Below are 27,183 nucleotides of genomic sequence, written 5' to 3' on the forward strand. Positions count from 1 at the left end.
GGGCAGGGCGTGGCCTCAGCCGGGGCGTGGAAGGAGGAGGGAAGGGGCTCAGCCTTACGTCCCATCCCCATCCCCAACCCCCCTCTCCCCAGGTACCTGGCCAAGCTGTCATCAGTGGGGAGCATCTCAGAGGAGGAGACGTGCGAGAAGCTCAAGGGCCTGATCCAGAGGCAGGTGCAGATGTGCAAGCGGAACCTGGAGGTGATGGACTCGGTGCGCCGCGGCGCCCAGCTCGCCATTGAGGAGTGCCAGTACCAGTTCCGGAACCGGCGCTGGAACTGCTCCACGCTCGACTCGCTGCCTGTTTTCGGCAAGGTGGTGACGCAAGGTGAGGGAGGGGCTCGCGGGGGTGCTGGGGACCCCGGAAGGGACCACTGTTTCCTGGGGTGGGGAATCATGTGCTCACGAGTGGCCTGGCGGGTCCATCACTCATCACAGGATGCAGAAGGAGGCATGGGAGCGGGCGGGACCCAGCGGGCGGCAGTCCCCTGCGGGAGGGCCGATGGAGGAGGATGCCGTTTTCTGGCTGCGCAGCACAAGACGGTGTGCCGTGTTTTCGGTCCCGGAGCCACCATTCCTGTTCTAGAGTCAGAAACTGAGGCTCAGGCAGGGGAAAAGACGGAGTTGCCCGGGGCTCCTCAGAGGGTGAACAGCAGAAAAGAATTCAGACCTGGGCTTCCAGCCCCCCAACCCTGTGCTATTTTTACCTTAGCACTGGTCTCACCTACGCAAGCTCATCCCGTTCGTCCGTACCTTTGACGAACCCTGTTGAGCCTCACTTGCCCAGCCCTGAGACCCCGGGAAGAGCAGCACGCAGATCCTGTCCTCCTGGGCTCACAGTTGAGGCAACAATGACACTTCAGTAGGGGCAGTGGCTCTCACACCTGTAGCACCAGCTAGGGACCAGACACTGGTTAAGTGCTTTAAGTGATATTAACTCATCTGGCCCTTTGAGATGGGCTTCCGTATTGCAAATGACGAAACTGAGGCACACAGAGGTTAGGTAACTCGCCCGAGGTCACAGAACCAAAAAGTGGCCAAGCCAGGACTTGAGCCCGTGCCGTCCAGCTCCAGGGTCTTGCTCTTACCCAGGATGAGAGGGGACACAGGAGCCTCGGGAGCACAAGGGTGGACCCCTGCCCCAGCCAGGGCGGGTGCTCAGGGAAAGCTTTCCCAAGGAGTGGGTCCTCGGCTGACACCAGAAATATGAGAAGGCATCAAGCCAGAGGAAGATGGGCCAGGGCATAGAGAACGTTCCATGCAACTGGAAGTCTCCTTAAGAGGTCACCGGGTCAAGCCGCTGCCCTCGAGGGAGCGCTCTAAACCAGCTGCCTCTTTTACTACTTCCTGAGTGTGAAACTGACACTAGTCCACAGACCCCTTGACTTGCTCAGGCAGCAGAAAAGCGTTCCTGGGCCAACCTTTGTCTTGGCACCTGTGGTCCTGGACAGCGAGGGCTGCTGGGCTTGTGGCAAAACCATTTGGATGTTGTTGGAAACCAACTGGGATAGAAATTTGGAAGCCATTCTCCTGGGAGTTGGCAGGGGCCAAAAAGGCACGATTATGCTTGGCATGACTGAACACTGCTGCTTCTGAGAAGAAGCAAAGGCCCAGTGAGTGGCCTGGGAGCAGAGGCCCTCCCGGGACCACGGTGCCCCCGCCGAGGACCCAGGGCTGTCTGTCTGATGAGGCCCAGACACTAGGCTCAAACAGCAGACCCTGGGCACAGGAAGCCCCTGGCACACAGTAGGTGTTCCGTGTTTTAGGTGGACTCATGAATAGACTGGCAGGGTCACATGTGCCAGGCCCTTCATACCCCCATGCCTTTGCACATGCTATTTCCTCCACCCCCAAACACCCAGCCCTCTTTCTCCTCCAGCTCAGCAGCTCCCTCCTCCAGTCTGCCCAGCTCCTGCAAGCAGGTGGTTGCTTTTTCCACGGAGCTCCAAAGCTCTTTGTTCATGCTGGGGTTTTCCCCCCTTTTTTCGCTAATTGTTTTGATATAGTTTCAAACTTACAGAAAAGTTGCAAAAATAGTACAAGGAATTCCCATATACTCTTTTTTTAAAAATCTCTATGTGATAGGTTTATTCAGTCAGCTACTTTCATTTTCTTCTTTTTAAAATGAGGTATAATTGACATATTAGTTTCAGGTGTACAATATAACGATTCAGTAAGTCTAGTTAACATCCATCACCACACAGTTGCAAACATTTTTTTTCTTGTGGTGAGAACTTTCAAGATCTACTTTCTTAGCAACTTTCAAATATGCAATACAGTATTATTAACTGTGGTCACTACGCTGTACATCACCTCCTCGTGACGTATTTATTTTATAACTGGGAGTTGGTACTTGGTGACCCCCTCACCCATTTTGCCCAGCCCCCATCCCTTCTTCTGCCTCTGGCACCACCAGTTTGTTCTCTGAATATGTGAGTTCAGTTTTTCCTGTGAAGAATTGCCATATACTCTTTACCTATCACCAGCTGTTTACATTTTAACCCATTTGACTTATCAATTTCTCTCTCTCCTTTCTCTCTCACTCTCTCTCTCCCTTAATACACACACGTGTACACACACACACACACACACACTTCTGTCTAAACCATTTGTGTCCACGTGGCTTTCATTACACCTTTCACACTGAACTGTGATGCCTGTCTCCCCCAGCCCACTCCCCCATCCCTAAACCTTGAATTCTTCCAAGGCAAGGGTAATGTCTCATTTACCAGTTTCCCAGCGCGTGTCAGAGCCTGGCATGGAGGAGACAGTCAAGGGATGTCATCCAGTGGCAGAGAGCAAGTCGGGGCAAGGACTCAAGGGGCAGAAGAGGGGAGGCATGGGTCAGTGCGGCCTGATGCAGGTGAGGGACCCCGTCAAGAAGTGCTTTCCTCACCTGTGTTTGCACCAGGAACCAGGGAGGGGGCCCAGCCCCGGCTCATCAAGTTCAGGAAGATGCTGAGAATCCTACCAGGCTTGGCTGGAACCTGCTGTGGACTAAAGTCCAAGTGACTTGGTCAAGCATCCAGTCTCCTCGGGGCTGAGTCAGGGCATGCACTCGCCAAGCCAGCCACATGCGAGGCAAGGGCAGTCGTGTTTGGAGGAGTCTGAACTCTTCCCATTCGTCCATCCCCTCACTTTTGCATTTTCTGTTTTCTTCCCTAGTAAAATTCCTCCTGGAAAAGTCTCAATTTATCTCCACTGAACAAGAGACGGGACTTGTCCCTCCCGAGGCCACAGTGCTGCTTTTGGGGGGTCCAGGGTTGATGAGGCCATGCGGGGAGAGCACGGGCAGCATGACCTTGGGGGAGGGACCTCACTCCTCCGAGCCTCGGTCTCCTCACCTGTCAGTAGGACCTGCATGTGTGCTTACCTCATAGGGGCATCACCATTTAGGGTGGACCTTGACCCCAGAAAAGCCATCTGTGCTCACCAGCTGCTGTGATTTGGGGCAGCAGCCGGCTGGGCAGGCCTTTCTCACAGCCCCCAGGTTTAGGGGTTGGGGGGCTAGGCCAGTGCCCGCATTCATGGGCTGCCTGGCTGGGGTCCTGACCTCAGACCTGGAAAGGTAATAGCTCACAGGCCAGGCCATACTTGGAGGAGAAAAGGAGCCCCATTTGTTGAGGGCCTCCTTGGTGCTGCCTTGCATCCGACCACCCTCACGACAAGTCCGAGTGTGTAGTATTGTTCCCACATTACAGCTGAGATAGGAGGCCCGGCAGAGGGTGTGATGCACCTAGATCCGGGACCTGACGGCTCTTGGCATGAGTTCCCGGGCAAGGTCCATCCCCTGTCCTAGCCTCAGCGTCCTCCTCCCTGGATGGGGGGTGGTGGGGCAACCCCAGGCCCCAGCTCCTGGACTTCCCATCAGGATTCAAAGATGATGTCTCCAAAGGCCTGCCTGACTCCCAGGGCACCTGGGGGTGGGAGCAGCTCTCTTACGGCCAGCACTGCCCGAGGCCGTACAGCTCCAACCCGCACCCCCTCCCCTCCCAGGCAGTGGAGACCCCCTGCTCCTGGCCTACAGAGGCAAGACTGACGGTGACATAACGGTGACTGGTGAGGACATGTGTAAGTCAGGGCCAAACTGTGCTCTAGGCTGAGAATCTGCCAGAAATTTGGTGAAGGTGGCATTGGAGGCAGCCAGGAATGGGGCAGCCGGTGGTTCTTGGCTGAGCAGGCGTGCAGGGCCAGATGTGGGATGATGGCCTCTGTGCGGGTTCGGTCACTGCTTAATCCCTGTGCCTGGGGCAGCACCTGCACGAGGTAGGTAACTGATAAGTATTCGTGGAATGAACGACGAGGGCTTGAGGGTGGGAGGGAGAGGCCAGGGAGTCTGGCGGAAGTTCAGTGCGGCCGTGAGCAGGATGTGCTGGGGTCTCGGGGTGGGCCGGCCCGAGCAGCATGGGGAGAGGCGTGGAAGGCAGTGCAGACGCCTCTGCGCCTGCTTCCCTCCATCTGTAGACAACGCCGAGCCTTCCCCTGCCTTCTCACACCTTGCTCTGTGAGCTTGATCGTGTCCCCGTCCCGAGAGGGGACCCCATGAGCCCTGCGGCCCCTCTGGGCTCTGACTGCCATGTCGGGAGGCGATGTGGCGCACTGGTCGTAGCCAAGTGAGGATTCAGCCCAGGCTGTGTTTGCAGTGTCCGCGTGTCTAACCTCAGGGCACCTGACTGATGGGAACTTCAGGCTGGATCTAAGAAGTAGATGCTTTTCAGTCCTGGGCTGTGACTCCCTAACACCCGTGCTCTCACCTTTGTCTTCAATGTTGGCATCACTTTGGACCCAATGAGGGTGACAACATGCCTTTCTTCTGGGGACCTCTCAGGCCAGCTTTTGGTGCCATCCGATACATCACAGGAGGTCTGGGGAGGGGTTGCCCCAGAGACACTTTGCACTGGGGGTTCCTTGAGGACAGACTCACCTCCGTCTCCCTCGTGCTGGCATAGGGCCTGGCTCACAGCAGGTGGCTAATAAACGTCTGGTGAGGGAGGAGGTGTCTCTGCGCTGAGGAAGCTTTTAGCCCAATGGCAAATATGTGGACAAGTGGCCCTCAGGGGGTAAGTGCCCTACCAATATTTGTTAGCGAATGAATAAAATGGCATTAATCACCCAACAATAACATTCACAGTAGCTACTATGTCTCAAGCTCCTACTCCAGGCCAGAGGCTAAGCACTTCCCATGTTTTATGCCATTAGATTTCCATACCCACCTGAAGAGGTCAGAACTATTGTCAGCCCCATTCTATGGACATAACAACTGAAATCACACATTTAGGAAGTGGCAGAACCAGGACTAGATCTCAGGCCTGCCAGGCTGAGCATCCACGCTCCTCCCAATACCCACCTCTGTCTCCAGGAAGCTGGGAAAGGCCTGTTCTTGCCAGCTCTGTACTGGGCTCGAGGGGGACAGAGGAGGTGGTGAGGGACAGCGTGGCCCCTGGAGCTTCCAGTCTGGCTGCAGACAAGGACACAAGACACTTAGAAGATGAAACAGTCCGAGTCCAACTCTGACTGCGCGGGGAGGGCAGGCCAGGCCAGCCAGAGCACCCGGGCTCCCAGGAATCCATGATGGTGGGAGGGATGCGCAGAAGTACCAGGGCCTGGCCTGCTGGGCCAGCGTTACTTTCCCCATGTTAGAACCGGGAAAGGTCACTACACTAGTAAGAGTCTTAACACGGCTTTGTCCAGCTCCAAAGCCTTTACTCTTTCCCCTGCCCTATATTGTCTCTTAAATCCAAAGAGGCTTCCTGGAGGTGGTTTCAAGAAAAGGTGAGCCTTTGCAGACAAGAGAGCAAAGGAAATTGGAAAGGCAGGCTGGGGGGCAGGGATGGGGAGATGACAAGGGCAGTGCCTTTCTCAGAGGGCCGTGCCTCTCCTGCCCCACCTCCGGAGGACTCCCGCTGGGTCTGCTTTGGAAACATGTAAGTTATGCTCGGAATGACACTGCCATCAGGACACCTGCCTGATGCCCCGGGGATCCCCACGCCCGTGGCTTCCTTTCTAGCCCAACTCAGCCTCATCTGTTTCTCCTCCAAACACTCCTTCCTGCTCAAATGTCTTTCCATCCAGCATCTGGGGAGACAGCGCATGTGATGTGCTCAGAAGAGCACTGGCCTCGAGTGAGGCAGGCCGCGGTTCCAATTCCCTCTTGGCCACCGACTGGCTGAGGGACCACAGACAAGCCCCCGAGCCTCACTTTTTCCTCCACAGAGCAGAGCTGGAGAGAGCTGGTTGCTCAGATCACCATGAGCTCATGGAAAGGCCCTGGCACATCCCAGGCCCTCAGAAAGGGTAGTTATCACTGGATCCCCAGGACAACTCTGAATTCCCGGCCCCAGGCAGGCTTAGCACCTTGGAAAAGATGGCAGTGACGTGGGACCTAGAGGACGCTCAGGATTTAGACCAATGGAGCCAGGGAAGAAGAAAGAGCAGGAAGAAAGGAGTTGGGTGTGGAATGGGGCAAATGGCATTATGGAAAAGGCAGAAGGCTGTAGGGCAGCTGCTAGCACCTTCGAGAGCTCTGCCTTTCCCTCGGCCGGCTCTGCTGTCCCAGGAGGACAAAGTCCTCCCCCTGCAGCTGGAACAGGCAAACCCCCAGACCAGGGAGCAGTTATCGACCAGGTTGCTGGGGAACCCCCCTCTGCCACCCTCACAGCCACACCACAATCCTTTTTCTGTGTCTCAGCGGTCTCTGCCAGGCGCCCCACTGGTGAGCAAGGCTCCAGCCGGGCAGAGGGGATGAGCCCTGGAGTCAAGGGATCGGGACCCAGGGCCAGTCATAAAAGGCTGGAGGAAACGCTGCCATCGGCTCTCGGGACACAGTGGCTCAGCCACATTCTTCAGGCCTTCTGGGGCCTCCTGTGCTGAGCACAGGCCCACTGCTCACCATCCCCCAGTGAAGAACCCACAAAAGGAACTGGACATGTCCCACAGCTGGTGGCTTCACACATGGAGGTGGGAAGAGATGGGCTGTATATTCCTGGGGGCTCCAGGCTCTGGGCTCCGGGCGGCAGGATCATGTCAAGGTTGAAACTCTGGAGCTAGGCTGCCTGATTCCGAATTCTGGCTCCACCACTTCCTGGCTGGGTGTCCTTGGACAGGTGCTTCATGGCTCAGTGCCTCAGTTTCCTTATCTGTAAAATGGGGAGTAAAAGTGTCTACTCTGCAGGGGTGTTGTGAAGAGTATATAAATTATGTCAAGTGCTCAGACAGTGCCCAGCACAGAGTGAGCTCTCTCTAAGGTTTAGCTCGTCTTATTATGTTCCTTCCAGAACCTCTTCCTTCAAGCCCAAGTGGAGAGAACTATAGCGCCCTTGCTCCCGAGGCCAGGACAAGGGGGCCTGTAGTCCTGGCAGATGGGTGTTGGTTGGGGATGAGGCAGGGGTCTCCCTGAGCCACCTCACAGGGAGCCCTGCACCCAAGGCTACTAGCACTCAGGGGAGGAGGTGGGCCCAGAGCTTGGGGCAGGCCAGGGGCTGCCTGAGGGCCCAGAGAAGCAGAGGAGAAAGGAACATGCCAGGCCAGGGGCTGGGGCCACCCTGCCAGTCCCATCCACCCTACTATCTCGTGCTTTCCCTTCCCCCTTGGTCTTTGGGGCAAAGATTTGTGCTGGTTCAGGCCTGGAAATACCAGAAATACCAGAAACTAAAGTCGTCTCTCTTTGGGCGGCCACAGCACAAAACCAACCAACATGATCCTGCTATTAACCTCGATTAACTTGGAGAGGATTCCATCTCAGGCTGTCAAGGCCCCCGTGGCTCCAGCCAAGCCCCCTCATGCCGGCCCAGAGTGTCCAGGCCAGGGCAGAGGGTGGGCCGTAGAAAGTGGGTGGCGGGCAGTATCCCCAGCTCAAGGGCCGAACCGAGAACAGGGCGTCCTGGGCCATGGGGGCCTGAGCTGCCCCCAACCCCAGCGCTCGGCCTCCACTGCCTGTCCACAGACACGGGCACAGAGGAGGTGATTGTTTCTGTCTGACCACGGCGACTGCTCCCCAGGGCAGCCGAGAGCACCGGCCTGGGTGTCACAGAGGTAATTGCCAACCACGAGGCCAAAGCCTCCCCCCTTTGCTCCTGTGGACACAGACACTCCAGCAAGAGACAGAAGGACAGTCACGGGCACACAGAGGCCCTCACAGGGCCCAGAGAGGAGCAGGGCCCGTCTGGTCACACACCCCGCCAGCCCTGTGCACATGCACCACACACACACACGCAACACACACAAAGACACTCCCTCCCACCACCCACACCCCCAGAAAGGGTCTACATAGCAGCTACACCCCCTGAGGCACAGTTCCTAGGAGGATAAAAACACCCATTCAGGCAAGAGACAGGGCAGGCACCAACATAGAACCACCAAGAAGTCATGGGGCGGAAGGGAAAGACAGGCAGCAGAGGCGGACAGACCGGAGTTTGAGTCCTGGTTCTATCACTTGCTGACTGAACGACTGCGACCCACTTCCCCTCCCCAAACCCGCAATGTGCCATCTGTGAACTAAGCACAGATAAAGCTTCCGATGGTAGAGGGCATCCCCTCTTCAGCAGTGATCCTGGTAAGCGGTGGGGCCATTGTCATTACGGTTTACTCTTAGAGGTATAAGGAAGCAAGGTGGTCTCAGAAATCGGCCCAGCCTCAGCAGGAAGGGCTGGGGCAGGTTCCTCGGGCGGGGGACCCCATCAGAGCCTAGAGGGGCCAGCTGGGGAATAGGCACAAAAAGAGCTGGGTTGACAGGCCAGCCTGCTACTTCTGTAGCCTTGGAAAGTTAATTCACCTCTCCCATGCCTGTCTTGTCTCTCATAAAATGACGTTAACATCACTAACCTCCCGGAGAGGTTCTGAGAACAGTAACTGACGGTGCTCAGAGCACTGAAGCTGGACCATCTGGCTGCTCATGCTGTGTGGCCTGGGACAAGTTGGCTAATCCCTCTGAAAGCGGGGATAATAATTATACTCACCTGACGTGTGCGGGGAGGCTAAATGACCAGCACACGTGAAGGCCGCAGGGCAGTGTCCGGCGTGTGTTAAGTATGTTGGCCATTGGTGGGTAAGAATAAGCACCAGCTCGGCGTGACTCCTGCCCCACGGGAGTCAGCCTGCCTTGCTCTCTCCCTGGGCCTCCGTCGTTCAGGAGTCCCATCTACGCCTCTCCTCTAAAAAGGAGGGTGCCGGGAGGAGCACTGGGACCCAGCCCTGCCCTCCCTCTGCCTCCCTCCCACAGGGACTCGGGAGGCGGCCTTCGTGTACGCCATCTCTTCGGCAGGTGTGGCCTTTGCGGTGACACGGGCGTGCAGCAGTGGGGAGCTGGAAAAGTGCGGCTGTGACCGGACGGTACACGGGGTCAGCCCACAGGGTAAGTGCGGGCAGTGGGGAGGGCATGCGTGGCAGGGCAGGGGCCGGGGCCCAGGCCCTCACTCACCCACGGACCCCGCATGCCCACCCCACCCAGGCTTCCAGTGGTCGGGATGCTCGGACAACATCGCCTACGGCGTGGCCTTCTCACAGTCATTTGTGGACGTGCGGGAGAGGAGCAAGGGGGCCTCGTCCAGCCGGGCCCTCATGAACCTCCACAACAACGAGGCCGGCAGGAAGGTAGTGTGTGCGGCCCCAGCACCCTCACGGCCGGCCGGGAAAGGGCGGGCTCGGCAATGTCCCCAGACGCTCTCCCCCGCCCCCACCTGCCCCTCAGAAAACACTTGTTGGGCTCTGGCCGGTACCAGGCACCTCCTATGGGGCGGGGGGCACGGGGAGGGAGTGGACAGGTAAGCAGGTATCACAGGACAGTGTGAGCGGCCCCCAGTGTAGCACACACGTCCCCCAACACGCCCCCACCCACACATATATGTGCACACAGGTGTGTCTCCATCCCTCTTTGTCACGCACACACCCCTAATAAGTAGCAGGGTTAGGATTTCTCTGTCACTGCGAAGACCGTGTGCTTAACTACAATACCACCTGCTATCTCCATACCTACTCTTCAAGGCTCCTGTGCAGGTTCAATGCAGCCATCTTCTTCCCCAACACGTCACTTTTCCCTGTTTCGTATGACACTGCCCTCTCCTCCATCAACTCCGAGTGCCCCAAGGGCAAGGACAGTATCTTTGTTCCCAACACAGCTTACCAGGCCACCGTGGCATACAGCAGGAGCTTAATACAGAGGAAGCATGACCGTACATCTTTCTCCAATTCTGCGCCATGACCCCGTCTCTGCCCCCGCTCATCCGCCCCCCAGCAGCCCCTCCCCGGCCTCCCCTGGCATCTCCTGATGGCCCCTCTCCCCTCCCCGCCCCCCGCAGGCTATCCTGACTCACATGCGGGTGGAGTGCAAGTGCCACGGGGTGTCGGGCTCCTGCGAGGTAAAGACGTGCTGGCGAGCCGTGCCGCCCTTCCGCCAGGTGGGCCACGCGCTGAAGGAGAAGTTTGACGGCGCCACGGAGGTGGAGCCACGCCGTGTGGGCTCCTCCAGGGCGCTGGTGCCGCGCAATGCGCAGTTCAAGCCGCACACAGACGAGGACCTGGTGTACTTGGAGCCCAGCCCGGACTTCTGCGAGCAGGACATGCGCAGCGGCGTGCTGGGCACGAGGGGCCGCACGTGCAACAAGACGTCCAAGGCCATCGACGGCTGCGAGCTGCTGTGCTGCGGCCGCGGCTTCCACACGGCACAGGTAGAGCTGGCTGAGCGCTGCAGCTGCAAATTCCACTGGTGCTGCTTCGTCAAGTGCCGGCAGTGCCAGCGGCTCGTGGAGCTGCACACGTGCCGGTGACCGCCGCCCAGCCCTGTGCCCAGCAACCACCTAGTGGCCCAGGGAAGGCCAATAATTTAAACAGTCCCGCACCACCCACCCCAAAAGATACTGGTTGTATTTTTTGTTTTGGTTTGGTTTTTGGGTCCTCATGTTATTTATTGCCGGAACCAGGCAGGCGACCCCAAGGGCACCAACTGGGGCCTCCCTGAAGCCTGGGCCTTTGTGGCTGCCACTGACCAAAGGGACTTTGCTCATGCCTCTGGCTGCCCACATGTGGCCACTGCTGACCACTCACTTGTTATCTGTACCTGTTTTTCCACTTGCAGACTTAAGGTGGGTAACGAAGTGTTGCAGCCACAGGCCTACTGACCCTGCCATCTAGGGAAAGGGGCAGCCCTATGGCAGGGGGATGGTGCCATCTTGACAGCAGTTGCACCCCACACTTACACACGGACCCCGGGCAGCTTCAGCCTGGTAGCTTTGTCTCTCAAGCCCCGTGGAAAAGGAATGGGCAGACACCAGGTCCAGGGCAGAAGGTTAATTTCAGGCCTCCATGAGCAGCCGGAGGTTCAATCTCTGTGGAACCCTCCAGGCAAGAACAGCAGATGAGGCGAGAGCCAGTGAAGGCTGCAGTGCCCCCACCCCTAGCCCAGCCGCCAGGCCTCCCCTCAGAGAGGGGGACCCTCACTCCCTGGTCCCTCCCAGGCAGGAATACGGCTGCGTCCTGGATCAGAGACCCCAGCTGGGCCTTCACAGTGACGCCGTGAGCGTCGCTCCACGGTGCTGCTCCTCTATGAAACTAAGAATGGAAACGCCACACGCACACAGGAGAGGGCCACGTGAAGAAGCCATCTCCCAACTTTTATTTCACTCCCTTAACCGAATCTATTGAGCAAATACTGTTCTAGGCCCTGTACTGGGCCATCTCACTGGATGACCACAGCAATCCTGGGAGGCCAACAAGACAGGGATGCATGCCTGTGCCCATTTTACAGGAGAAAGGGCAAGGCTCAGCTGGGTCCCAGAGCCAGTAGAGGCAGAGGCAGAGCCAGAAGAGCCCCCCAGCCAAGGCTCCTCCTGGACTCCTGTACCCAGAGGCCCAGAAACTGTAGGTCCCCCTGGGTCTGAGCCTCAGGGAAGGGGCTCTGGCTGGAGGAAAAGGGGCTGGGAAGCAGCAGGAACCACAGACCACAGGCTGAGCCGGAGCCCACTTGGTTCCCAAGGGAGGGCAGAGCAGGCTCTGAGGGAAGAGGTGGACAGTGGGAAGGCTGACGAAGTGAGGTCTCAGCAGCGGAGGGTACCGAGGGTACTGAAGCATAGCCCCCAGAGCTAGCACCAGCAGCCCGGGCCTGGCCCTGTGCACCAGCCAAACCATCAGGAGCCCCGCCCAAACTTCTGTGCGCAGGACCTGCACACAGCAAGCCCTGGCCTGACCCAACTGCTTCTCAGGTGGGCTCCCAACCACCAGAGGACCTCACTCTCAGCCCTCTCTGCAGGCTGCACCCACCCTGGGGCTTTCAGCTCCTGGTTTGAGGTCTTAAGCTCCAGGCTCCAGGTTCTCAGACTCCAAGTTCTTGGCTCCAGGGTTCAGCGTCTGAATTCAAGGTCCCAGATCCAGAATACGGGCTCCAGCCTGTAGACGCTCTCCCCCAGGCCTTGCGGTTTGTGCCTCCTGGTGTTGGCTCCCTCACGAAGACAGGGTCAACACCCTCGGCCCCCAGCCAAGCTCTCTGCTCATGTCCATCCAAGAAGAAGGCCAAAACCAAGTGAGAGGCTGGACCCACATTCAAATGTGGGGATAATCTTGGGGCAGGCAGGCTCTGATGTGGATGAAAGCTGAGTCGACTGTGTCCCCACAGCTGCCCAGCTGGGCTCACTGCTCCTCTGGCGGGCTCTGTTCAGCTGTCTGCTCAGAGCCAGGCAAAATACTATCCCTCACTGGCAGAGGCCCGACCCACACAAAGGAAGCAGTGGAGACCCCTCCCCCACCCCTAAGTCCTGTCCCCAGAGCCAGGGCACTAGTAGATTCAGGCTGGATGCTGGTATGATGGGCACTGCCCCAGGAAGAAGAGAACGGATCTGCGCTTATTCATAGGCCTCACCTTTCCACCTACCAGGGGGCTCCTCAAAGCTGATCCTCCCGGCGTTCTGAAGGGTGTAGCCTCGGTGAAGCAGACTAGATTCTAGGAACCTCTGCCCAGCCCTACCACCACTGCCACCAGCACCCCAAAGGCCAAAGGGATCCACAGCTGCAGGAAAACGGAGCTTCCTTGGACACACCCAGCTCTAAACTGTCCAGCAGAACAGTTTAAAGAGGAACCAGCACAGGACTGACATAGCCACGCATCCTGGAAGCTGGCCAGAGGGTTCAAGCCCTGCCCGAAACCCTCTCCACTGGTCTTACCGCAAGGCAAAGGTGCCCTCGGAGGCCTAGGGCTGGACAAGCCCCAGCTCTGGATGCTGCTACCCCCTCTGCTGCCCCCACCTCGTCCCGATTTTTATACTAGGCTCCTTGCCTTTGTGACATCCCCATGAAATAGTCTGGTGCACGATAAAATGATTATTTCTTTATCTTGCAATTGTGGCAGTGACTTTTTTGTAGAAGAGGGAGAAGAGCAACTTGGGGAAGGACATGGGAAAAGCAGATAAACATTATCAAATTCTAGAAATGGGGACACCCTTTGACCCCTCTCCTTCTGAATATCTAGTTTGAATTCACCTTTAACACCCAGAGGCTGTATCCGCATTTCACTGAGCCATGCATGATCAGCTGTTCAAACCTTGGCCTAATCCAAGGTCTCAGAACGCTTCTTGGGCATTGATTTGGAAAGGAGGGACAGATACGATGACAGAGGAGGGTGTGGTAAAGTGGATGTCGATTGAGGAAGTGGGGGACAAATAGAAAAGAGTTTAGTTCCTGCCCAAGGACACAAGGATTCAAGGCCTGTGACTAAAAGTAAACTCCAAGGTTGGAGCCCAGTCAGAATGAGGAGTTTGGATGGAAAACTCCATATAACTCAAGTCACAGCTCCTGGGGAGACCCAAAGTGGCTTCTCAGGAACCTCAGTCTAGTGGAATGAAGTCCTCAGCCTTACCAAGGGGGCCATGGTCCCACACCTACACTCCACCCCTACTGCAGTAAACCCACACCAGCCTGGGAACAGTTAGGCTACTATGTGCTTGGCTTTCCAAAAATTTAATGGGGTATAAAAGGGCCAAAGCAAAGTGCTTTCAGGATAGCAGTGGTACACACAAATTTGTGAAGCATTGGGGAGGGGATGGGGTCTAGAGTATGGGAGGATAGAAAAGGACACATCCGCAAATCAGGGTCAAACGCAGAGAGAAAGAGACTGGTGATATAGAGGGTCCAAGATGGTAGAGCAAAGAGGTGGGGATGCCCGTGCCCAATCACCTTCCAGAACTGGGAAAAGGACCTAGGCTTTGCAATCAAACCGACCTGGGTTGGAATCCCAGCACTGCCACTTCTTCACTATATGGAACCTTGAACAACTCTTGTCCCTCTCTGGAACTCCTTTTCTTCATTTGTAATATGGGGCTGCTCCCCCTGCCCCAACTCCATTCATAATTTGGGGTTAAATAATAATAGAATCTGTTTCTTGGGGATGTTAAATAAAACGTGTGAAGCTCAACAAATGGCAGCTATTACTATAAATATTATTATTCCCTTTTCAGGAATGCAGTGGGCAGTTAAGGGAGCTCTAAGATTGAGGGGATCCGAGGGAGGATGAGACGAGGAGGAAAGCAGACAGTGTGGGATAGGTTAGGGGCTGAAGGCAGGTGTGCCCCAAGACTGTGGTCCTACTTTGGCCCCATCCCAGAGATCAGAAGCAGGCGGATATCTCAGGGCAGAGATCTCCAGGCAGGAAACCGAGAATCCAAGGGATCGGGGTACCCAGGGAGCAAAGCAATGGCAAAGCTGCCCCTAGGCACCAACAGGAGAGGCTGAATCCAGGCTCCAATGTGGGTGAGAGGCAGGACTAGGACAGGGAGTAGGGGTGAAGGAGGCCATAGTCAGAAGTAGAGGTGGGTGTGTCGGAGCTGTGGGAAGCTTATGCAGTGGGGCCCAGGGGCTCCACCTGTGAGGGTGGAAGGTTTCCAGGGCTCCCAGGCCAGGTCTGCTCGCAGAGAGGCTGTGTCCAGATCCATCCTTGACAATGCCCTCAGACTCAGGCCTGAAGGTTTCTGAGAAGGTTGTGAAACCATGTGATAATAAAGTGGACCTCCTTCTCAGCTCCTTTGTGATAGCCAGTACTCCAAGGAAGTCTTGGGGAGACCAGAGGCAGGGTTTAAAGTGGATCTTGGGCCAAGAAAGGGCCAGAGAACACAGGAAAGTGAAGGGTAGAAGGAAGTATAGGGAGGGTTCTGGGCAACTGACAGGGGCTAAGAAAGGCTGAGTGAGGAAAAGGCAGCGGGTAGGAGGGCAGACACAGAAACAGAAAGATACCAGAAGAAAGAGAGGAAGGTGCTGAGGGACCAGAAGGCATCTGGGCAGAGGAGCCCAGCAGCTTCCTAGCGAGAGGAGAAAACGCTGAGCTTCAGGAGAAGGCATCTGACTCGAGAAGGTCTAAGGGATGGGGGGAGGGGGCGGAGTGTGGCCTGGCCTGGCCTGGCCCAGGCGATGACTTCATAGGCATCTCCCCCCATTCCTTCCTGAGCCGCCAACCCTGCTGACCCCCTGCCCGCATCTCAAGGGTCTAGGCCAAGCAGGCGCTGACAGGGGAGAGAAGGGGCCCTTCTGGGCCAGGTCCCCAAGCCTGGCATAGTGCCTGCTGGGGAGGAGGGGCCTAGAGGCCCAGCCCTTGTCAGCATCCCGGCCGGCACTTTGGAGGCAATTAGCAGCCCAGCTGAGCTAATCCCCCGCCTGGCGAGGCCAACACAAACAGGCCCAGGCCGGGTACACACTCGCCTCCCTGTTTGCTGAGGGGCCCGGTGGTCTGCCAAGAACAACACCAATAACCTGGGGCCTTCTCGAGGTTAAGAGGAGGACCGGGGCTCGCTGAAGAGCTGACAGTGCCTGACAGAGCATACTCTGGCCAGGTGCCCTGGCTGCCCCAGAAAGGCAGCCACTGTTCCCAAGCCTTTGGCCAGCCAGGAAGAGGAAGCTGGACACAAGGAGCCATATACTCTGATTCAGTGCCCACCCCCCACCCCCAGCCCTGCCACCTGTGAGCGAGAAGGGCCAGCCCGGGCTTGTGCTGCCTCAGCCAGCCCCACAACTGAGGCCGGCAGGGGCCGGGCCCTCTAGGCAGGACTCGAGGATTACATGCTCCACGCTGGACACGGGAACCCAGAGGCAATTCAGACCTGGACCCTGCCCTCAGGGGCTCACAGTCTACCGAGAGAACAGACTGCGTAGGACCCTGCAGCAGGGCCGGTCTCTAGCCACACTGGCCACTTCCCCAACTTGGAAACGCCATGGCAGAACTCCCACAACTGACAAGGCAAAGGCGGACCCAGAAGAAACAAACTGAGGCCCAGAAATTGATAAATGGGGAGACAGGAGGGATCCAGAGCCAACTTTGGCACAGACTGGTCCCGGTTCAAGCCAGCAACCACTGGGCGAGCCCAGAGACAAGGCCCTGCTCTGCATCCCCGCTTCTCGATTCCAGCCCAATTTCACCTTCATCAGCCCGTGGCCTGAGAGCATCTCTGTTCTGAGCCAAACCCTCTATCCTCAGTTTGGTTCCTCGCCCCCACAGGTATGCATGGACTTCGCAGCAACATCAGGAGCCACAGCCCCTTTGAAGGGTCTACTGGGGAAAGCGACATGGCCTCCTGCCTGGCCAGGCCCCTTGCGACACTGCTGATCATCAATAGTCAACACCATCACCGTTTACTGAGCATCTACTGGCTGTGGGGTCAGACCCACACCAACACTGCCTGCCAGCACTATCCCATGTCATGGTCACAAGCGAATAATGGAACAGAAACACTTCCTGTCGGATAAATCAGCTGGGAGGCAGCTGCACGATTTACCCCCATGTTACAAATAAGGACACTGAGGCCCACAGAAGGGAAGACTTGCCTACAGCCAGAGCCCAGACCTCCAGGCTCCTGATCAGGATGTAGTGTGTCACCAGGCTCCACCCACAAGCCTCTTCATTTTTCTTCACCCCACCCTGGCCTAGACCCTTCCGGGTCAAAAAGCCTCAAGAGTCTTGAGCCTACCCCTCCCCACAAAAATAGCATTATCTGTCTCTGGCTGGGCTATGCTCAACTCTGTCACTCTGCTGGGAACCTACACATGGCTATGTAGACAGCTTTCTCTAGGGCAGAGGGTGAGGAAGGCTGGAGTCACTCTGCTAAGGTGGACAAAGCCACATCCGGAAACAGCAGCCCTGCCTCCTACCCCCTGCCCTGGCTGGTGTGGCAGAAGACTAGGTCCGGTTCCAAGCCTGCCAGACAGGCTGTCAGGATCCTGCCCACCACAGGAAGGGGCTGACAATCCATGATGTGAACTCCCTTTGGGCTGCTCCCATACCTGGCTCTAGAGCATCTAGCCTTGGACCAAGGTATAGATGAATAGATGAGTCCTTTTCCCTTTCAGTTCAGCCAAAAGGGGAGGTATTTTTCAAAAAGATCTTTTACTAGGAAATTGAAGGAAAACAAGTAGATTATAAGTACACAGAAACAAGCAGATTCCTAAGCAGGACTTTAACCAGCACCTAACCAGAGCCCTGTGGACGCCACTTCTCCCTTCTCTCCTCATGAAGCCTCCTTCTAGACACCGGGACATGGGGTCGGGGTGGGGTGTCATTCTAGCTCCACTGCTGGCAGCCTGTGGAATCTGAAGCAAGTTAGTAAACTCTAAATCTCATCGGTAAAAGAGAGATGAAGATAACGACAGAGCCAGGACTGAGCTCGCGTCTGACTCCAAAGCTTCTATTCTGTACGGCCTCCCCACCCTGCCCCCACCACTATGGCTTTCAGAGGGCCACACAAAACACTGAATGGGGAAGTGCCTTGTGGACTGGGAAGGGCGGTAAAGGACATTGACGGTTGTCATAAGCCAGCACCCTGGCTCTTTAAGAATGAGGGAAAGCGTTCTATGGGGGTGTGGGGATGGCATCGTAGGTTCCCGTCCCATGAGGTTTAGATGACACGAGAATTTGCGGGGTCTCTCTCCTCCTGGGAGTCTTCCCACCCCTCCTCCTCCCTCCTTTCAGCACCTCCGGCAGCCTGCGCCTCCTGCTCACCCCCTTCTTGGACCTGCGGCTGGAGCCACCTGGGAAACTTCAGAAATAGCTGACGGTTATCACAGCCAGGACAGGGCGAGCTGCTGCCCCTCTGATTCATCACAGAGCTGGAGTGGATCCAGAGAAGTGACCAAGAGGATGCAGGGCTGCTGCTATGAATTCAGACTGCTTCAGTCCACAAAGAGAGAGGCAGAGGGCTCATTCAAATCATAAGTGGATAAGGAAAGGGGACTCTGGAATCATTCTTCAAAAGAACAGGCACGCGGGGTGCCGGAAGAAGCCTGAGCTGCAGTTGCACAGATCCGGGACTGAACCTCTTCTAGGCCTCTCGCTAGCAGGGTGACCTCGGATACGTTAACCCCTGTGAGTCTCAGCTTCCCCATCTATGCCATCTCAGAGGCTACTGTGGGAACTGGACCATAATGTAGGTGGCTGTCCAGTAAAAAGTTCTCTGTCCCAGTCCCTTCACTTTGACCTGGGACACGTGTTCCCCCCTTCTCCCTTCCCACCTAGCCAGGTACCAAAGCCACCAGCCACACATACCCCAGCCCTCTCCTCTCAGCACCAGGGGAAGCTCAACGTGTCATATGATTCCTAGGCCCCGTGCTGCTCGGGTTCCCGTCTGCAAGCCCCGCAGGCTTCAGTTAGATAGGAGGCCCCCAGCTCGGTGAGGAGAAAGGCAGGTTATTCCCCTCCAACTTGCCCTCAAGGGTAAGAGCTCCGTCCAGTTCACCCAGCAGAGGCTTCAGCTCATTAGCAAGGAAGGGGTTCTCAACCTTTAACCTATGCCCCCCTGCCTTTGAGCAACAAAACCCTTGCTTTGTTAGTTCTATGTGACATTTCAAAATAAATCTTGTGACTAAAACAAGCACTTCAAATCACATACACAATTTGTCCCCTGGCTATTCTGTTGATAATACTTCCCCTCAAGGGAAGTGTAGTGGTCAAAAGCTCTGGAGTCAAATAATCCCAGCTCTACCATGTCCTAGCTGTGTACCTTGGGTAAGTCATTTAACCTGTTTCCTCAGTTACAAATTGAGCTACCGTGAAGATAAAGCACATAAAGCACTTAGCACGTTGCCAGTGCACAGCTGGTGCTCAGCCATTAGCCATCACTACTGCTGTTAACAGCAGAGGAGGCTCCCGTTGCTGAGCCAGATGCATCAGGGTGCGCTCCCCAGACTTCAGCTGGCAGAAGATACACTGCACAGAAAAATGGGTGGGTGCCCCTTTTACAGACCCGTGCTCCCCTGAAGCACCTGTCACACTGTGGCACACACACTGTTGCTTCTAATGTTCACATCCCCCTCCTCAGACTGTGAGCTCCTTCAGGGTGGGATCTGCATCTTCTCTTTTACATGGCAGGGGGCAGGGGAGTGTCAGGAAGCATTGAATAAATATCAAATGACCCGAGGCATGCACTCTAGGAAAAAGTGCAATGCAGCCACCTGCCAAGCGCTAGATGGCACAAGGTGAGCTATTGGACTGATAAAGGGCAGCAGAGGAGTGGGCTCGAATCCTTGAAAGCTCTAAAACACTACAGCTCTATGGCTGCTACTCTAGATTCCTTCTCTAGAACAACGGAGTCAGGAGAGTAAACTATCTCCATCCACTACTACCCCTGGATTACAGGACCCCACCGCCCTTTCAAGGCCCCGGAGAAAAGCCCGGCCTGAGCCCACAAGCCCTGGTCCCTGCGCAAGGCCCCCCGGAGAGCCAGCTCACATGGCTTTGTTATAAATGATGCCCTGACAGCCATCTGACCCACTGTCTCCTGGTCTCCCCATCTCCAAGTTCCTGAAGCCTCAGCCAAAGACAACAGTGAGGACTCTTTTCTTCAGGGCCCAGAGTGGAAGGCTCCCCAGCACCTGGGAGCAGCTGGAAGTTGGAACTCAAGGACTCATCGCTGCTGGTCTCCCCATCTCGAGCCAAACACATCTGTAAACAAGCCTTCTCAGTGGCTCCCTGCAGCTGCTCCCCAGGAGTCAAAAGGGAGAGAAGCAGGCTAGAATCAGGGCAGCCCAAGGCTTACAAGTGAGAACTGAACCAGGCGGGGCCTGGTCTGAAAGAAGGCCCCTTGGTATGGCCAGGCCTGCGCTGGTGGCCTTGTGCCCAGATCCTTGGATGGGTTCACCACTGCCTAGGACTGCTGCCCTGTGCCAGGCTGCTGGGACCCCAAGAGGCATAGGGTCTGTGTCACACTGCTGTAGGTCCCACTGTTTTACAAGCTGGCAGAGAGAAAGAACTTGCTGGGGCGGAGATGCCTGGATGCTGCGCTGCTGTGCGTGATCCTGTTTGCTATAAAACAGCCAGACATTCCTAGGACCTGGAATCGCGCCGAGGCCATGGAGCTAGCCTTCCCGACCATATATCTCCAGGCGGGGGACAGGCCTGAGACATCTGAGATAATAAAGACATGATTGTCTCAGCCCTGGGGCTTGTCTCCCCTTTGTCCCAGGGCCCAGCAGCCAGCAAGAAGTTTAAAGACATCCACCCCCTTCTCCTGGGAAAGTACAAATGCATCAGATTCTATAGCCCCTGGGGTGAGCTTCCCAAAAACCAGGCCTGGGATTCCTGCTCTCAGCTCACCAGAGCAGAAGACAATTCAGGGTCCATCCCGTGGCAGCACACAACTAAGTGGAACGTAGAGCACTCATTTGGGGAATAGGCCATTCTCCGTGCATACATCTCAATCTTCACCAGCCCTACAATAGAGGAACTCTTCAATTTTAGGGATGAAGAAACTGAAGCTGAGAGGGGTTAATGCACTTGTCCAAAGTCACAGGTATTCAAAAGCAGATGGTTTCAAACCTAGATCTGTTTTACTCCAAAGCCTGCAACCTCCGTGTTAACTCTAAAACTCCTCCACAACCCCAGACTTCTTTTTAATGCTCCTTCTTCCCTAATGTCCAATTGCTCAATTCCAAAGCAAGAAGGTTTACCCTTTAACATCTGAAAGGAAAAATTCATGAAGGAAGCAAAACCCAGACTCCGAATCTAGAAGCCAAAACAGCAGTTGCCAGCATGGTTTCCCCGAGTCATTTCTACCTCAATCTGACCAAGTGACAACCACCTCCTATCCCAAGGGAGGGTGGCTTCACAAGGGAAAATAGACGTGAGAGGTGCCGAGGATGAGCCCCAGCCGTTTTGTGAATCAGTGGAACGCCAGTCCTAGCTTTCCTAACCACAGGACCCACTGAGTGGAAAGGGGGCATCATCCACACGGAACGGTGGGCTCACGGAGAGGGAGCACTGGACGCAGAACCAAAAGACTCTGATTCAATCTGTGAATCTTACAGACGCTCAACTCTAAGTCAGTTTTCCCATTTGTAAAATAAACACCTGTTCTACTTGCCTCACAGGCTTTTCTGAAGATGAACACAAAAGCATTTTATCAACAGCTTTACAAATAGATGGTATTATGACCCATGCGTGGTTTCTTCCCCTGTTGGTTTCTTTTGCATTCCTGGCTCCCCACTCTTCTTGCTGCCTTTCTTCCGATCAAACATCTGAACTGACTATGTGCTTAACACCATGCTGGATCCAAGGGTACAAGGAGAGGCTCACACACAGGGTAAGAGAAGATGACAGAGACATAAGACCAGACAGTGTGAGGCCACAGCCAACTGGCTCCCAACAAACTGAAGAGCCAGGCCCGCTGAGGAATGGCCAGGGTCTTGTTAAGCCTCAGGCCTGCCCAAGGTCCTCTCAGCCTGGCTGTGGGGCCCTAGGACTAAAAGTTTAGCTTTCCCCTAATTCAGACATTCATCTGCCCATAGGCAAGGATACAGACATGATCTTTCAAGGATACTTCCAGCCCCAGGGTCCCACCAATCTGCCACTAAGTCCTTGATTTTTCCATCCTCTATTCGTGGGCCTTACCAAATTAAAGAGCCTCGACTCTATTAGATATAAACTTCCCTCCTTGGGAGCAAAAGGGCACTAGGCAAAACCAAGCAGTAGGAAATCTTTCAGAATGCCCCCAGGGAAAAGCTGAAAATCCCCCTTACCCACCTATTTTGGCCATCTAGGCTCAGAACTCTTAAGACGACATGGAGGTCATCTCATCTGATGGTCCCAGTGTACACCCTTCAGGAGTTCTCTGCTTACACACATTCCAACCAAGCCCAACAGCCCTGAAATAAACCAATTCCCTCCAACTCCCATGCCACACACAGATGTTTCACTCTCCTCTGGCAGCCCAAATTCGATGCTGCTGCTTGTAGGGACAGAACATATCTGTCTATACAGAACATGTCTGTCTACACATGTCTGCAAGGTCCCCAAAGACAGCCTGCACAAAGGCTTGGTTCATGATCCAATTTAAAGAAAAAAACTTAGGGAGAATGAAGACTGATGCTTGGCTGAAGGTTAACTGAAGGATATTCAGTTATTTGAGAAATGAGAAGCAAGATCATTGGCTCTAGAGGGTAGTAATGGGTCTCAGAATTGAAGTACAGGCTGCAGGTATGGATGACAAGACACTGTGGGCAGTGGGCTCTTTTCCCAGCAGTTTGAGAATTTGTACTCTCTTCCCAGGGGCAATGAGAAAGGCAGAAACTCAAGAAACCTTGCTAAGTCTCAGGTGCACAACCAGCCAGACTCTTCTTGCTGTTTCTCTGCCATCTAGTGGCTCCTCTGGAGCACTACAGGTCCACCTTGTGGCCATTTTCCTCAGCCCCTCCAATATCTTCCTAAATAATGGTACCACTTAGACAGCCAGGCATTATGCTGATGCTGTATCTACATCACTCCTGGTCTTCATAACACTGCAAGGTGGGTATTGATTCCACTTTTCAAACAGGAAAACCCAGGCTTACCGAAGTCAAGTCACTTGTCCAGGGTTACACTGAGAGTCAGTGGAAAATATGATGGCCGTCCTCATGCCTCCAACCCACCTGGAGGAACAGAAGGCCCCAGAACTAAAAATAATCTCAGTTCTTCCATAAATCCCTACATGCTCCAAGTTCCTCAGAGTTAGTTACCATCCTGGTCAAGTAGATGGTACCACAGCCTCCTCCAGCCCCAGGATACACGGGGCACAGCACTGGGAATTGAGCAAATCACCCCACTTAATCTCTGTCTGCAAACTGAGAGGCCACACAAAAACATCTACACAAATGCTCACAGGATCGTGACACATAATAGCCAAAAGGCAGAAACAACTTAGGAGTCCATCAAGTGATGGATGAATTAATTAGACAAAATGTTATCCATACAATGGAATATTAGCCACAAAAGGGAATGAATTTCTGATACATGCTAAAATATGGATGAACCTTGAAAACATTATGTTAAGTGAAAGAAACCGATCATAAAAGACCACAACATCATATGATTCCATTTATATGAAATGCCCAGAATAGGCAAATCTATAGGAACAGAAAGTAGTATCAGTGGTTGCTTAGGGATGGAGGAACTGGGGGTGGGGGGAGGAGGGTTTAGGAGGTGATAGCTAAGGGGTACGGGGTTTCTTTCTGAGGTAAAGAAAATGTTTTAGGGACTTCCCCAGCAGTCCAGTGGTTAAAACTCCATACTTCCACTGCAGGCTGCGTGGATTTGATCCCTGGTCAGGGAACTAAGATCCCACATGCCACGCAGCGCAGCCGAAAAAAAAAAAAGAAAATGTTCTAAAATGTATCATGGTCATAGTTGCACAACTGAGTGAATATATAAAAACCACTGAAACTTCCAGTTATAAGATAAATAAGTACTAGGGATGTAATGACAACATGGTAAATATAATTAACACTGCTGCATGGTATATATGAAAGTTGCTGAGAGTACATCACAAGGGAGACATTTTTTTCTATTTAATTTTATATCTACATGAGATGATGTTCACTAAACTTACTGTGACAATCATTTCATGTTGCATGTAAGTCACATCATTACACTGTACACCTTAAATTTATACAGTGCTGCATGTCAATTATATCTCAAAACTGGAAGAGGAAAAAAAACACTGAACTGTACCCCTTAAATAAGTAAATTGTACAGTATGTGAATTATATCTCAATTGTTGCACCGCCACCACCTCCCCAGAGTAAGAGGGCTGGTCTCAATAACCTCTAAAGGCCTTTCCGGTTGTCATTTAGGGGGCAGAATCATCTATCACTGTCAGTCCAGCACTGATTACTTGGCCTGAACAGATGTAACCTAGTATTACCACCAGTCCCATCAAAGGCCACCACAATAACTTTGCTTCATGCCCTCCTCCCAAGCCCTGAGCAGCCTCTGCCTCCAAAAGGTGGATGCCTTCTCTTCCTACCTTAAGGAACCCAAACCATAGACATCTACACACTCACTGGCTCTAGGAAAGAAAAACAGGGCAGATGCGGCCCACCTCAAGCTCTGGTCCTTTCTCTTTTTACAGAGGTCCTCCAAAGGTGTGGCTCCATTTTGAGCTCAACCTTTCTGAGAATGTTCATTCACACTTGGAGGAGGCAAGCATGTTTTGTAGGAAACACACTGGCTTTGGATCAGATAGCTCTGAAGCTGAATCATGGTTTCACTATTTTGAAGCTTCATCTTGGGCAACTTACTTAGCTACTCTGAGCCTAAATTTTCTGTCAGATGGTTCTGAATATTAGCTCCCACTACTGTTATGGAAGAAGCATGTATATCACTTGAGGATATCATTCCATAAGCCATGTACACTGTACAAGACATCAGGAACACCCTCTCCTGTAAGCCTTGGCTCAAACACTCTACCCTCTGAGAATTCCTACATGACAGCCCCACCTCACTGATTATCCCCCTGGCTTTCAATGGTGCTATTCTAAAGGACCTTCTGTGAGTTGGTCAAGAGAAAAGAGGAAGGATACCAGGTTGCAGAATTGGCACTCCCATCATCCCCCCACTGGCCTTGGATACTCACTAAGGTCCAGCTTTCTCATCAACAAACCCTGCTGTGCCAACCCACAGGGATGCTATGATGAAAAAAAGTCTCTACAGTTGAGCAGAGACTACAGGCAGACTATCCAGATTCAAAGGCACCTCAAGATCCTCTAAATCTACGCAAAGGAAAAGGGTATCATTCTCTCATGCTACAACTGTTCCTAAGGTCACCTTCCCCAAAAAGGTCCTACCCAATTAAGCTGCCAGTGTAGAGGAAGGCTTTTATACAGCTATGCTTGCCCTCAGCATTATACCATGCTTAAACTATACTTTTCAGCTTTGTAATTCATCACATACATTTTATTTTCACAAGATACATATGGATAAGCACACAGGTTCCAGAATCAGACCTGAGTTCCAATTCTGGTTGGAGATATTAAGCAATCATGAAGTCTCAGAGTCCTTATCTATAAAACAAAGTTACTTGTAGCATAAATCCCACAGGGCTGTTTTGAGTACTAAATGTGATAATACTGTGGGTTCAACACAGTGCAAAGCACACAGAAAGTACTCAATAAACATAGCCATTCTTTTACCAAAGAATATGCTCCTTTCTTCCATGAACCTCAATAATTAGAGCTGAGCCCTCCCTGAGTGTGGTTAACGTTCCCTCTTTAACTCACTCATTTGTTTATGGGGGTCCCTAAAAGCTATCTTTCTTCACACTACACCTATCCCTCAACAGGGCTCCTGACTACTCCCCGAACACACCAGGTATCTCTCATCTTTGTTCACTTTCCAGCCACCCAGAAATCCATACTCATCCACCTGACCCCACCTCCACCCCTATATATCTCTGCATGTCTAAATCAGACCCACCTTTCACCTTTTTCAAGAAGCCTTTCCTGATTTACTTTCACCACCCTCCCTTCCTCTCACTAACAACATACACACACAGCTAAATGTGACTTTTCTTCCTGGTATGTTCTGTTACCCTCCCTTACTTTCATTCTTATTAGAACCATTCTCATCCACCTTGCTATCTAACAGAGGGCCTCTTAGTACTAAATAAACATGTAAAATTGACATTGCACAAAACAAAAGCAGTGGAGAGATTTGTGGTTCTTAACATAATAACGTTTTCTGAACAGTTCTTATCCCTTGATGTTCACAAACTGGCTCGGACCAGCAAGATCCTCATGCTAGCTTCAGGGATTTGGCCAACCTGAGACAACAGTCCTGGTAATTCTGGGACACAGGGGAAACTGCACAGCTGACCTGATCTTCAGAGGGTTTTTTTGTTTCCCTGCCTCCCAGGGGTTCTAGAAAGAAAGCAATTTCAGAGATGAAGCATCTAAAGCTCTTCGGATACAACGTACTATGCACATGAAGTACTTCTATGAAATTAAAAAGCTTGGGAGAAACCCCATCTCTGCGTCTTGGGTTCTTCTTAAAGAAAGCTCTGAACTACCTTGAGCTCTACCATCCTAGCTCTATAAATGGTGAATCTGTACTCCTATAATTACTAAAACACAAAATCTCCAAATACACCCAGTAGCATGTCACAATGATATTAGTAAGTACTTCCTCACACACACCTAAATTCTTCCCATTGCAAAGCAAATCTGGTAGCTGTTAATATTTGCACTGCAATTCTTTGTTTACAAAACATGTTCACATATATGATATCATTTAATCCTCACACTCACCCCCAAGACGTAGAAATTAGCATTATTCCTATTTACAGATGAAGCAAGTGTAGCTTAGGGACATTCACTGACTTATCCAAGATGACACAGCTAATAAGGCCAGAGTTATAACTTGGGGCAATTATTTCCCTACAGCACATTGGATTTTTATATTTTGACTGACTACAAATTCTCTGACTCTTAACCTCTCCTAGATAATTCAGAAATCCCCCTAGTCCACAAGTGAATTCGCTCAGCCAATATTCCTTTCTGCCTCACCACCTTCTCCCTACCCTCTGCCATCAAGACCCCACATAGGGAATCCCCTGGCAGTCCAGTGGTTAGGGCTCCATGCTTCCACTGCAGGGGGCACGGGTTTGATCCCCGGTCAGGGAAGTAAGATCCCCCATGCCGCACAGTGCGGCCAAAAAAACCCACAACAAATAAATAAATAAAACAAAAACATACAAACAAAACACCCACATAAAGAGTGGTGTTCAGATATTAGATAAAGAGCACCCCGGAGTCAATTGGCAGTTCTAACTTAGATTCACCACTAGGTGGAGGTAATCTCAACAGTCCAAGAAGTTCATGGGCTAGCTCATTGGGAAAGAGAGAACAGTGGGGCCGGATTTCAAACTAGCTCAATCCTGCGCTCTAGAGTCCACGACCACCACTGCTGAGCCCGCATGCCAC

General features: G+C 53.4%; 1 protein-coding gene across 6 annotated transcripts in view; it reads left to right on the top strand.

Moving 5' to 3' along the window:
• The window catches only part of WNT4 (Wnt family member 4), a 28,862-nt gene extending 15,549 nt beyond the window's left edge, over positions 1-13,313 (top strand). For 3 of the 6 annotated variants that reach the window (XM_022551903.3, XM_022551902.3, XM_089899425.1), the window contains 4 exons: positions 93-328; positions 9,218-9,349; positions 9,446-9,588; positions 10,293-13,313. In XM_022551903.3, coding sequence (XP_022407611.1) covers positions 93-328; positions 9,218-9,349; positions 9,446-9,588; positions 10,293-10,760 — 979 coding nt within the window. In that variant the 3' untranslated portion in view covers positions 10,761-13,313. The remainder of the gene's footprint in view (positions 1-92; positions 329-9,217; positions 9,350-9,445; positions 9,589-10,292) is intronic. The other 3 variants (XM_089899422.1, XM_089899423.1, XM_089899421.1) reach the window with 3 other exon arrangements.
• Positions 13,314-27,183: the final 13,870 nt, after the last annotated feature.

This window comes from Delphinapterus leucas, chromosome 1, assembly GCF_059928025.1.
Source record: "Delphinapterus leucas isolate spDelLeu-1000000601 "Yukka" chromosome 1, BTC_Dleu_Yukka2, whole genome shotgun sequence".
Classification (NCBI taxonomy): Eukaryota; Metazoa; Chordata; class Mammalia; order Artiodactyla; family Monodontidae; genus Delphinapterus; species Delphinapterus leucas.